At 36.5% G+C, this 13,296-nt stretch overlaps 1 protein-coding gene across 1 annotated transcript in view; it reads left to right on the top strand.

Annotated features, from left to right (window-relative positions):
* Positions 1–326: 326 nt before the first annotated feature.
* WDR41 (WD repeat domain 41) overlaps positions 327–13,296 on the top strand; it is a 26,956-nt gene continuing 13,986 nt past the window's right edge. Inside the window, exons 1-7 of the mRNA XM_014964957.1 lie at positions 327–476; positions 4,142–4,257; positions 8,302–8,350; positions 10,181–10,312; positions 10,665–10,727; positions 11,229–11,340; positions 12,725–12,787. Coding sequence (XP_014820443.1) covers positions 426–476; positions 4,142–4,257; positions 8,302–8,350; positions 10,181–10,312; positions 10,665–10,727; positions 11,229–11,340; positions 12,725–12,787 — 586 coding nt within the window. The 5' untranslated portion in view covers positions 327–425. The remainder of the gene's footprint in view (positions 477–4,141; positions 4,258–8,301; positions 8,351–10,180; positions 10,313–10,664; positions 10,728–11,228; positions 11,341–12,724; positions 12,788–13,296) is intronic.

Here is a 13,296-nt window from a genome sequence, read left to right as displayed (position 1 = left end):
GTGGTCGTTTACTTCAGGAAACAGGTAAGACGGTCACAACAAAATCGTAATGATTATTAATTCGTTGCAGCATAAATTTCATCTAAAATTGGAAGACAGCAAGTAAAAACCTAGTAAATATACGGTTAAACTGCCCACAGGCCAACCCGAACCCGCCGGAGAGCCCCGCCACCCCTCACGGCCCCCGCCTCACCGCCGCCCCCTCACGGCCGGCCGGCGCCCACTCGGCGATCGATTGCTCAGCCTCCTCTCGGCCACGCCCGCCGGCGGGCTGCTCTGCGCGCGGAGCTCGATTAAGAAGGCCTTTCTCTCAGAGGGAGCGTCAGCCCCCGCCGTCCCGCCGGTGCGAGGGGCGGGCGGGTAGGGAGGGTGCCGCCGGCTCCGCCGCCAGCTGCCCGTGGAGGGGGACACAGGGGCCGCTCCCGATGCTGCGGTGGCTGATCGGCGGCGGCCGGGAGCCGCAGGGCCTGGCGGAGGTGAGGCGGCGGAAGGCGGCAGAGCAGGTGGCGGCGGGAGGCGGGGCTAGGAGGAGCCTTAGGGGCAGGGAGGGAGCGCTGTCCCCTCAGCACGGAGGCGGGCCGGGGGTCGGCCCGTGGGGGCAGCAGCCCTCAGGCAGCGTGGCGCCGGTGGGGGGCCGGGGGGAGCGCTGTGGGCTCAGGGGGGCGCTCAGCGGAGGCCTTGCCGTCTCACCGTAGCGGGGTCGGGCCAGGGCTCTCCGGAGAAAGGGGCCTTCGGGGCTAGCTGTCAGCCGCCGGGGCCTTCCGGTGGTTGGAAGGGGTTGCAAGAAGAGAAGGAGGGGAAAAGACCACAAAAGCAAACAGCAAAACCCCCAAGCTGAGCTTGTTCGGGAGCCGTCCCTGTCAGGAGTTCCTCCCTGTCGGCCTTCCTGCCTCCTGCTCGGCGTCCCGGGCAAGTGGAGTCGGGTTGTGGAGCTTATAAGCCTGTGGGGTCCTGCCGTCGGTCGAAAATGTAAATTATAGGCAGTAACTTAGTTATGCGGCCTAGTTGTAGTTTGTATTAGACCTCTAGCATTTCTTCTTAGTTTCTTAGCCATAAAATAAACTAGGCCTGTGTAGTGCGCTGAACACTGACACCCTTGCTGTTGTCTTACTCAAAAGAAGAGTTTTCTGTATTTGAAGGAGAGATTATTGGGATTTTTTTGTCCCTAAGACTCTGTTGAATTTCTCAGCCTGGACTTAATAAAAGTTAATTAACGCTATTACTGGGCTCCTTAGTGCTTTCGTAATGTAGGCAAATATGAGGAAGTAATTATTTTTCAGCCGTGACAATGTCATGGTTGATCTCAAATGCAACTAGTTGCTTTGGTGGAAGTTTGAGTCTGTAGCAGTTTGGAATGATGATGTCTGGGAATGCCTTTGACCTTTGTCATCAGTCAAAATGCTGGTTACATTGCAGTCATATTTAGCAGGTTTGTGTAAAGTTGTTTTTAAAAGGAAATAGGAAATATACAAGAGCTTTCTAACATGCACTAGAAAACTACATTGGTGTGTGTTCTTCTCCAAAGTTTAAATTCTGGCTATGGTTTAGTTATACTGTGATTTAAGCTACCACTGGCTTGTTGAATGATGGTCATCACTTTGCTTCTCTGTGGAAAAAATAGTGATAAGTGTTACTCCCTAAACTTTGTTCTTTTTTCCTGCATTATGTAATATTGTTTCATCTGAAGATCATCTTTGTAACCATTAGTTCTTTCTACACTCTTCTTAAATAGATAAGGAAGCCTCTAGTACTGTGTGGGCTATGGACTTATGGTGTTTGTTTCATGTGCTATGGCTTCAGTCAGTCATGAAAAGGCCAGATGTAGTAGAGTGACATTGCACTGGCTGAATAGGGAAAGCCTCTGGCAATGCTGTCCTAAATTCATGAAAAGCATTTTTCTCCTTACTCATTTCTCTTTTTACTATGGAACCAAAAATCATTTAGACTTAAGCTCACCTCTCTCTTTAGTTGATGACCATGATGTATATCTTAAGCAGAGTGTCTCTGGTAATGGGAGCAGTGTAACTGCAGTAGCATCACAGTCCATGTAAGCTAATTAATCATGCTCCATGGTACATAAGTATTTCTATGTACTCTTGTATCTGTATTTTCAGTGAATTGCTTTTGAAAGTCCACTTTTAAATGCTTGAGGTCCTTGGGGGTTGTATGAAGTTCTGAAGCTGAGATGAATGTTGTGGGTTTTTTTACTGATTATCATAGTGATGCTTACAGGTCCTGCATGAAAACATGCAAGTCAGGAATGGATTCCATTAACATCAACATCTAGCTTTCTCTTCTAAAAACTCGGTGTTGTTACAAGAGAGTTAAATTAATAGCTTATATCAAAAATAGTTTTCTTCAGGGAAAGAATACAAGTGTAACCCAACATTTTGGTCAATATTTTTGAAGATCTGAAGAGAGCATAGCTTGTTGTTTGACAGTACTGGGGAAAAAGCTCATATTTTGTGGTTGTCTGTAGTACTTCATCAGCACTGTGCCTTTCAATATTCACAGGCATTCTTAGAATTAAGAAAAAATAAGATTAGACACATTGTTCAAAAGAAGTAGCACTGCTTTGTACTGAATAAGAAGCAACAACAGAATATAGAACTGGGATGTTAATGTTACAAATTCTAACTTTTTTCAAAAAAGTGTTACAATTGTTTTCTGAAGATATGTTTCTATTAGTAAAGAAAAAATGGAAGTCTTCTGACTACAGTATTGCTAATTTCATCTGGTGATGCTGAGATTTACTTAGGATTTTTAGAACTTTCAGGTTTGTTAAAGGAATGTTTTGATTAGCTTTTGACAGCTGAGCTCTAGGTTTCCATATTTGTCAAACTTTTCTTTATAACCACAGAGACTCTACTTGCATTATTTTAAATGGGAACTGCTATTCTCACATAATTGCATAAAATGAGGAACAGTTGCTTCATGAAATGCATCAGATAGCACAAAACCAAGATAAAATCACAAGAACTAGCATTTTGACAACCTCTTCATTTTAAAAATAAACACAGATTTCTTTCCCTATTTATTAACTTTATCATTCTTAACTTCTGAAGAACAGTATAATAGTACCAATACAGAAGTATTAGAAAATAATTTATTATTCCTGCAAGAAAATGTTGAAGTTTCTGAGGATATGTTTGTCTTTCACATAGGTTTACCTGTCATGTGTGATGTGTGTTGTATAGTGTTCAGTAATTGCTGTTTTACAATGTAGGTTTTGTTGAAGTCCTCAAAGAAGAGACAGTCCTGGAAGTAAGATGGTGTTGACTGTTGTGTAAAATAAATCTAGAAGGAGGAGAGTGCTGTCACCGAGTTACTACTGAGCTATTTAGATACATATATATATATATTTAATAATGTTCCAGAATGTGGAAGACCCTAAATATAAAAAAAGGTGTGTTCTATTGAAACAAACTGATGCTTGAGATTAGCAGAACTCTTGTGCCTTGAAACTGCAGTCCTGTGCAATATTTTATTGACCCTACCTGGTGATCAGCTTGTTCTGAGTGATTGATTGTTCTTTTAATTAATAGTCTAGTTGGGGGTAATTGCAGATGCTGTTCTATAAAATGATTAATCATGCTCTATGTTTTTTAAGTGGTTTGCTTTTGGATTTTGTGAATAGAGTCCCTATGGATGATTTATATATTAAGTAACAGAACAGCATTTATTCTTATTTATTTTAAATATGTCATCTTTATATAGGATTTTAAAATTGAATGGTAGATGAAAGACATGAGAGGTTTACATACTTTGCAGAAGAGGTGTAATTTAATGAAAAACTGAATGTATGGTGAATTGAGTCATGAAGCTGGCTCCACATGACAGCTCATGACTAAACTGGGTTTTCATCTTGGTGTATCGATGATTAAAGCAGTACAAAATGTTTTTGATAAGCAGAAAATGCTACTTAATTACTTTAAAATACATGCTATAGAAAGATTTTATTTACTTGAAGTAATAAGAAATTATCTTTTGTAATGATTTTCATTAAGACAAAATGTTAACTTCAAATATAACTGTACATTCACACAGTAATCTATATGCAGATTGTTAGATGTTACAAAGACCTGATGAAAATAATTATGTCAGTACAAAATAAATTTCATTCCTTTTTTATGAATTTTAGAAATCATCTGTACAGACAATTGGTGAAGAACAAATACAGAATCCTTACACGGAGCTCCTTGTGTTGAAAGGTCACCAAGATATAGTACGGTTTCTAGTGCAAATAGATGATTGCAGGTATGAAATTGCATTTCAAATTGTTTCATAGCATCCTTGGCAATACTTCAAAGAATATTTTTGAAAATGTAATAATGTTTTTAATACTATCTTTCTAGTTTTGAATGAACATTCCCTTTTCTTTCCCTTACTACATCTTTTGGCTTCTCTCGTGGGTTATGCCTTCTTGAGAAAATAATGGCGATGTTTTTTGGTACAATTTCATTTGATTGAAAGAAATGCCTTTAGCTAAATCAACTCTCTTTTTTAGGCTGTTCCTGGGTTGAACCTTCCCTTTGGTACATGCATACACACGCTTTCTCCAAACAATGTGCGGTAGTGTCTGCTTCAGTTCTGAGTGGATGCATGCGATGTGTGTTTTTGAATTGAGAACAGCTGTTATTTCACCTTTCAGTTCTACAGAAGAATGTAATAGACTCCTACAGAGACACTGTAGCAATTGAACACGACATTCTCAACCATATTGAATGTTGCTGTTCCTTTCTTTCTAATCTTTTGTTACACTTTCTACTGAAACTTGAGTGCTTAATTCACTTGAGATTTGGTTAATACAACTTTTTTCTGAACTTCTCAAATTTTGAAATTTTCACCACTTTATTCAGAATGAGGAATTAGTTAAAATTTAGTTAAAATGTTTATTCTCTGCATTACATATCTCCTCCAGTTTGATCTTGTTCAGCTTGCTGTACTTCCTCTTTGAAAGCTGACAGTTTCTTTGTTTCTCTCATCCAATTTTTAGCTTTGTGCACTTTTTTGTTTTCTAATATTCCTTGATAATCTTTATCTGTTCTGTTCTTAGTTCCTTAGCTAGGTCCAACTTTACCATGAACTCAGAGGACAGAGTTATGTAAAATCTGGAAGAGTGGTTGTGAAGCAGAGATGAGTCACTACATTTACCATTGTCACTTTGGAAGTGTGACTGACACAATGAATTACAATAGTTTTATGTTAAGAGCTGGCTTCTATCTTAGCTTTGTCTAAATTAGCCTTGTGTGTTCTCTAATTTAACTTAATTCTGCAAGAGAGGAAATATTTATCTGCTTTAAAAGTAAGGTTGTGAAGCCTTTAGTCAATAATACGTGCAGTGACTCTGGGCTGATGTGGAAAATTAAATAGAAAACCTTTAGAACTAAGAACATAAGTGATAGGCAAGAGTCTCTCTGTTAAGGAGCTGTAGTAATTTATATCTTTTATGGATTAGGCACAGAAGGGGATTTCTAACATATTCATCAATAAACTATACAAACCTAACATGGGTGAGAATTTATGGTTTATGATTTATATCCTTGCAGTGTACAGCAAGGTTCTCTCCTTCCCCATGCACATTGATCAGTCAGGTGGTCTTTTCCAAATTCATAGTGCCCACAGAATCTTACTTTCTTATAATTTCATAAATACATGTCTATCTAAAAATTTCACAGAAGACTCCATGGAGAACTTTTAGCTTGTCAGTTTTAATTCTTAACATCATAAATATATATATATATCAGAAAAGTTATATGCATTACCATAAAATTTATTTTTCTACGTTATAGTAATCCGCCAGAAGATTAATATAAAACCAGAAGATTCTTTTGGGTTTTTTTCCGGTCTTTTTTTTTTCCCCCAGAGAAGTTATTAAAATAACCTTTCCTCAAAGTATGTTTTTTCCAAACCACATGCTCAGTACATGTAATTGGTCTTTATAGAAATACCAGAGTATTCTTAGATTGCATGCACTGTCTGATGCAAAGAAATCTTTTACCATTTTGGGCTTCATTGTGTGGTAGCAGGTAAGTTATTGAAGCTAAACTAATTATAATCAGTGTAAAACTAAAGTTGCATTGAAGATAGGTTATAAAATAGCATATGGATAAGGAGTAAGCTATATAGTTGGTTAATATTCAGAGAATTTGAGGAGTTTATAATAGAGTCGCTTCACTGGTGGTTTCTGGATTGTTAAACAGCTGATAATATTTTTCATTTGATTCTTTTCTGTAAAATTAGTATTGTTACTCAGCTTCTGAAATGTTTTTATTTAGTTTCTGCAGCTATTCCATTGTGTGCTTTTTGTCAACTATTGTAACCCAAGTTTCACGCTTCAGGTCTTTAGATAATATCATCTTATTGAGAATTTTGCAGAAGGATTTTCTTGTTTTCTCAGTGGCTCAGCTAAAACCAGTGAGTGGAAAATTTTCTCAGATTGGTTTTTGAAGATACTAAATAAATCCTGTATAAATGTAACAGAAAGCTGGTTTTTTTCTTCTTCTCTCATGTACTTTTTGAACATGAAGTAAGGGTCATATTGATTGGAAGATCACTAAGGAAGGCTAAGCTTCGGCAAGAGTCTTCCAAAAAATGGACTGAGATAAAATTGCATGTAATACTCTAGCATTTGACACATTAAACTAAACAGAGTTCATAACACATTTTAAGAATAGCTTTTTTTGTTGCTCATTTGACCATTCCTTGCTCCTCCAGGAAACAGACAAGGTTATAGTTGATGGTGATCATGACTGGAAAAGAATCAGGTGACCCATGAATCTCCACCTTGGTAAACAGAATGTAACCGTAGGATAACTGACTCTACAATATACCTTTTTATTTAAACAGAAATCCTGGTTAAAGATGAGGAGAAAAATACACTAAACAGCACTGTATTGAACTTCTACGTTGATGAAATTACAGTCATGCCTTCTTTCAAACACCAGTTTTCTTCCCAGAATTTTATTCAAGTGGCACAGAGCTCCAGTATTACACAAGAAAGAAATTGAAATTTAAAGGGTTATTGCTGAATTGTGAGAGTCTTGCTATTTTAGGTTCTTGATGTTGTACAAAACAAGGTATAATAGAGCTAAGAGGCAACTAAAGATAAGAAATTAATTTTATCAGACCTGTGCACAGAAGACTGCTTTTTGCTCTAATCTTGCTAAAGAAGAGGCCTGATTGGATATAAAATAGTGAAAGATATTAAGAGGGTACAGCTTATATTTACTGTAATAGAATAAAACAGGAGCATATGTGAAAGAAAGAGTGGGGGAAGACCCTATGGCTTTATGCCTGAAAACTTACCCTGTTAGCTTCACAAACATAATTGCAGAGTCTAAAAGAAAGGACACGTTAAAGTTAATGAAGCTATTCACAGCTGGTAACAGAAAAAAATTCAGACGTGATACAACCTCTCTTCTTCATGACTTTGTTGTACATAGTACGAATCTTAGTTCTCTAAATATTAACTGTTTACCCCTTGGTAAAGGCTTAAAACAAAAAAAAAGTAGAAGTAGACAAGTGGAAGGTGTTCCATGGAAGGTCTTGCTTCTGTTCCAGGCTTTCGTAACTCATAGTATGTCTTTACTGGGGTAGCTGGGATGTATGTTTCAGCTACATTAAAGCTGTGGTCCTCATAAAGTGCAAGTGTAGGCAGATGGTTAGATATTCACTCTAGCCTAGGGAAAAAGATTGAATTTATGTCAGGCTTTGTTAATGTGAGATTAACATGCTGTTATGAACCTGTTTTTTCTTTATATGCTATGCCTTCCATTTGAGTTTTTAGCAGAAGCAAAATTTAGCACATTAAATGCACTCCCTTTGGGAGTTCTTTTTAGCCACAGTTTAAAGTATCATAAATACCGGCCTCCTCTACTATTGGGCCAAATTTAGATGAGCGGTTTGTAACTTGTTAAATGTCATGCAGGCAGTTGGCTCTACTAATACTATTTGATGTTTAGAGTTTGCTTTTTCTTGGTGTGTAAGATCTGATATTTTTAAACAAGAGAATTGGTTCTGTAATGTGAGATTCTATTTATAATAAGTTGCATTGGAATTCTTTAAACCATGTTCTTATATCATGTATGTGTTGATAAACACCTACTTGAATGTACTGACTTGAGTTTATAAACTGTAATGGGGATTTACTAATATTTATTTTTTAAAGCCAGAGTCTGGTATATCTTATAAATATTTTTCTTACATAACAGTTTACTGTTTTTCCATTACATTATGGTTTATTGAAGTTTTCACTGTGTTTTGTGGTTTTTTTCTTTTTTTTTTTTTTCTTTCCCCCAGGTTTGCATCTGCAGGAGATGATGGAATCATATTTCTGTGGAATGCTCAGGTTAGCTTTTTTTTTGCGGGGGGTAGCTTGTGTGCTCTGGAGAGGGTAGAAGTTGCTGAGAGGAGTTAGAAATGTCTAGTAGTGAGAAAGCAGAATAAGAATTGCTGCAGAACTGCTGTTTAAAAATGTAAAAGTGTCAAATCTCAGTGTACGGAGGAGAGCTAGAAAGGTAGAATGTGTGAACCCAAGAGAACAACAGTTTTTAAATGAGAATGTTTTGGAAAGACAGTGATTTTAGGGAGATTTGAGATGAAATAATGGTGTGGGAAGCAGAAGCGTGTATGAACTCGTGGCTTTAATTCTTGTTTTAAAATATGTTCAGTGTTTGCTATAAACACTGAGATGTTGACTAATAACAAATATGTAAAAAGGTCCCAATGCTGCCAACATTTAAATGTATACTTAAGTTTTAGGTACATTGCAGTGGCTTTATTAGCCATGTCTATTTGTAGTATAACTGATTAGACTAAATGGAGAGCTAACACAAAACTGTATTGGAAAGACACCAAAGCAGAAGTTAAGCATTTCATGCAGTGCAGAAACAAGGCTTTAATTGTTTGTTGTGATAAAAATCTTCTTGTAACTTTTGAAAACTGTACTAAGGCATTAGATTTATCACGGAAATAGTGCTCTGTAATATCAGTGGGTAATACCCACTGTTCTGCTCTTCTGCTATATGTCTCCATATCATTGACAAAATTATAGAGAAGGGATAAGCATTAGACCTGTGTTAAGGAGGGCTAGTATACAAGTTAGATTGCTCAATGGGAAGTCTAAAAGGGAGGTGTATTGTGCTGTCTAAACTGTGAATATCAAACATTCAAATTAAGGAAGAAAGAAATCTCAGACTGTAAACTCAGACTGGAATCCTGCAAAACTTGTGTGACATTTTCGATGATGTAATTTTAAAATATAGAAGGGGGAACTTGAAGCTTTTTCTTTTGAGCGGTTTCAGATAGTGCTTTGCTGTTGTTGAAAGCATATTATAATTCTGCAATTTGGAAAAGGAAATTGGTTTTGAGTATTCAAAACCATGTCTGTGACTATATATATTCAGGGTTCTGAGCAGTTTGAATGTAAAACTCATTTAGATATCCAGCTTAGGAGCTGAGTTCCATTTTCTGCTCATGTAGAATTTTTATTACGTTTTTGCTAAAGCAGATCTTTTGTAATTTTAATTAAAAAACTTAGCCCACAATTGTAAATAAGTGTACAGTTATAACTGCCCGGTATTTTAATTGCAAGTTGAAAATGCCAGTATGCTTCTGCATGTGTTTTTGTAGGGTTTTGCAGGTGTAACTGCAGTTATCTAAACGCCATCTTGAAGCTATAGATAATGTACATACTAAATAATGCTGTCAGGCAATTGGCAGTACTGTGTTTGCTAAAAATACGGGTCAAGTTTTTCTAATCATTAAAAAATCAAAAAACATTTTCAAGAGGGAGTTTGTCAACAAATCTGAATTAATCTTGTATCCATTAAAAAGGGTGAATGACCAGTGTTTGCATTAAAATGAAATGAGTTTAAGGAAACTTTAGTTCTTAAGGGCTTTTAGAGATTGGGGTTTTTTTCACCCTTAGAGTAATTTTTATTATATGCTACTCCTTTACACTTATACTTAATATGTTGTTTAATTCTAGTTAAGATCTTCAACGGTATTGAAGGTAGTAAGAAGTAAATCCATAAATTACTTTAGAACTTGGATTTTGAATTTTTAGAAATTCTTGCCTTCAATTCTTGCCTTCAAAAGTCATTTGGTACCTATGTCATATGCTACAGTAGGCATCTTCCAAATTTTACATTTAGTTTTCAATGTTTTTGTTTTTCAGACTGGAGAAAAACTTTTTGAACTTCATGGACACACACACAAAATTACAGCCATAGCACCGTTTTCTTCATCAGATGATTCTCAAGAAAAAAAACATTTGATTTTAACAGCATCAGCTGACAGAACAGTTATTGTATCCTTAGATCCAGAGAGGATTAAAATTTCTACGGGCTTTTTGTTGGCTTTTACTTTTAAAGGTAGCATTAAGACAGTCTGCAGGGTGTTTAAATTTATTGGCTGATAATTGGATTACACTAGGATTTTACTAGTTATTGCTCATAAGTAGATGCAATCATTGCTACAAAAATGTATGCACAGCAGACCTTTATTAAGATGTCATTTTGGCCAAATATTAAAAAAAGAATCAGGGTTTAGAAGACTGAGTCTCTGCATACCTGTTTCCCAATCTGTCATTTGGTTACAAATACAGGAGTTACAAATTTTATGTGTAAAAACCTCTCAGTTTCCTTAATGAATAAAGTCAGGTTTGGGACTGCACTAGTGGCAGGCAGGTTCAGAAAGTGTCATGTTTCCATTCTACTGTAAAGGTAAGCTGAGGAAACCCCATGTGTGCCTGTTTTGTTGTATAGAAGAATCTATTATGTATGGCTCATGGGTCATATGGGCAGGTGTGTTAAAATGAACAGCAGTGTTTGCTTTAATAACAGGTACATAATGAGTGGCTGAGAATTGGACACCATTCTTATTTTATTTTTTGAACTCAATACCTCAATTTTCTTTTGAAAGGATGTAGAACATAAGTCATTTTATGGCTTCCTTTTGTTAACTATGTTGAAAAGGCAAACTATAGTCAAACTAGTTCTTGAATGTTACTAGGAGAAAAAAATATTGATGAAAAATCAGTTTTTGCATTGTTGATAGGAAAATGTAACGTATGTAATTAAATTTGTGTTTCTTAGGAATGTGACACCCTAATACTGTATTTTATAGTACTTACAGCTTTATCTAGCTAAAGCTCATGATCATTTCACTGAGAAATTCCCTGTAGAACTTTTGCAGGGGACATATATCTGATTTTTGTTCTGCAGTGTTTGACAGTTCTGCAAAGACTGGATGTATGGTTGTCTGGAGGGAGTGATCTATGTGTTTGGAACCGAAAATTAGATCTCTTGTGTAAGACCAGTCATCTTACTGATGCAGGTAAAAATGTAAATGACTCATTATAGCTGTTAAAGTGCAAGTAAAATGGATCCGTATAATGATGCAAAACCAACTTGGCAAATTCTCTTTAATTCTAATGACAACATTATGTATTAGAGTCACTCTCTATTTTTTTAAATGTCAGACTTAATCGTTTCAGAATTAAAGACTGCTTTTAATCTCCTGTGCTGTGTGAATTTTAGAATATGTCAAATCTCAGTAACTGTACATTATCTTGGACTTACAGGGTTAGACCTCAGATGCTGATTTTCACATGTTTGCATGTGGACCAGATCCTTTGGCTGGCTTTCTCTATGAATGAGTGGGGCTTATATTATTTCTAAGTAAAGCTTTGTAGTAGTAGAGCAGTAAAGACTTTATTATTAAGAATCAGTCCTCTTGGTGTAGAAAATGCAGGCTTTGATAGAAATATAGTAAAAGTAATCAGATTGCAATGTCAATCATGCTTTTCTATTAATAAGCTTAAATATTATCAGTCCATGCAAAGAAAATTGTTGCACGTTGTTGCCATACTTTACAAAGATACCTACAAAGCTGTGAATCAAATTCAGAATTGGAACTGCTATTTTCCTTTTTTTTGTCATAGAATGGAGTAGTGGTAGGCAAAGCCTTCTAAATCTTTGAGGGTATTAATATTTCTTTCGCTTCAATATGAAATATCATGCTACATACCAGTTGGAAGTGGTACTGTAGTACTTAGTGTGAGGAACTATTGAAACTTCCGTAAAAGGGGTCAATGGGATGTGCAGCAGGGACCCTCTCTTCCTGCCTAATCTCTTGCTTCCTTTTTGGGGAGAAAGAGACAGATTGCTTATTCCTTGGGGAATTTTCCTTTAATAGTGTGGCTGCACAGACTGGGGAAATTCCACGTAGGATGAAGGCAGAGTAGCAGCAAGCTGGACATTTTATCTTGTGTCGTATTCTTCTTCAACTGGCTCTGCATAATATTTTAGTATCATCCCTACTGTGGTAGTATCAGTATCTAATAACTTTGGTACTGTATATGTTTAGAGTCTCAATAATTACCGCAGTGTCCTTAGTATTGTCCAGCATTAGGACATAAAAGTCTTAGCTGTTTTTAGAATAAAAAGGTTATTGATTCTCAGCTTCACCTCAAGTTTGATGTTTGTAATTCCATTGAAATCAGGACCAAAGCTCCTGACTCTACCTCTATCTGAAGTTATCTGTTCATGTCCAATGCTGTTTAACTTTCACTTCAGGCAATATGCTTTTATTTTGATAAGAACTTAAAAGAGGAAGGAAGATTATGGAGAACTTCATTAATGAGAAATAAACAGTTTGCTGTGTTTTATTGTGGCCAGTGAATATCTTTTTATCCTTTATCTCCTGTATTTTTTCAAAGGTATCAGTGCTTTGCTTGAATTGCCTAAAAATTGTGTTGCAGCAGCTGTTGGCAAAGAGTTAAGTGAGTATGTTGCATTTCTGTTAAATGTTCACGTTCCTTTTGCTTCTCAGGGTTATGTAAAATGCACACTGCTGGAATTGTATAGGAAAAGTAAACGGCATTAGGGTGTGATTGGCAACTTTCTTCCTTTTCCCCTGATTTGACAAAGAGGCAGACAATACTCATTCAGTAATTTTGTTGAGATCTGCATTACAAAACTTTTCCATATTCTTTTTTATTGTTATTACTGTTATTGCCACCTATCCGACTCTGATTATGGCAATCTACATTTGTCCTTCTGAAGAAGGTCTGGAATTTGTTATCTGAACCATCAGATACTGGGCTTCTCTACAGACTCCTTATCACAAGATCAGTAATATTAGATATTGCTGATCTCATTTTACTGTCCAAAGCTAAAATGAGATAATGTGATGATTTCTGTTGCTCACTTGGAGACCAGGTTTTTTATGTATGCAAACTAAATCTTCAGCTAGCTATCTGTGTAGAGTCTTTTAAATAAGAGTGTTGTA

Source organism: Calidris pugnax, unplaced genomic scaffold (assembly GCF_001431845.1).
Source record: "Calidris pugnax isolate Ruff unplaced genomic scaffold, ASM143184v1 scaffold273, whole genome shotgun sequence".
Taxonomy (NCBI): Eukaryota; Metazoa; Chordata; class Aves; order Charadriiformes; family Scolopacidae; genus Calidris; species Calidris pugnax.
The sequence above is the reverse complement of the archived record's forward strand: the minus strand, read 5'-3'. Positions and strand labels throughout refer to the sequence as shown.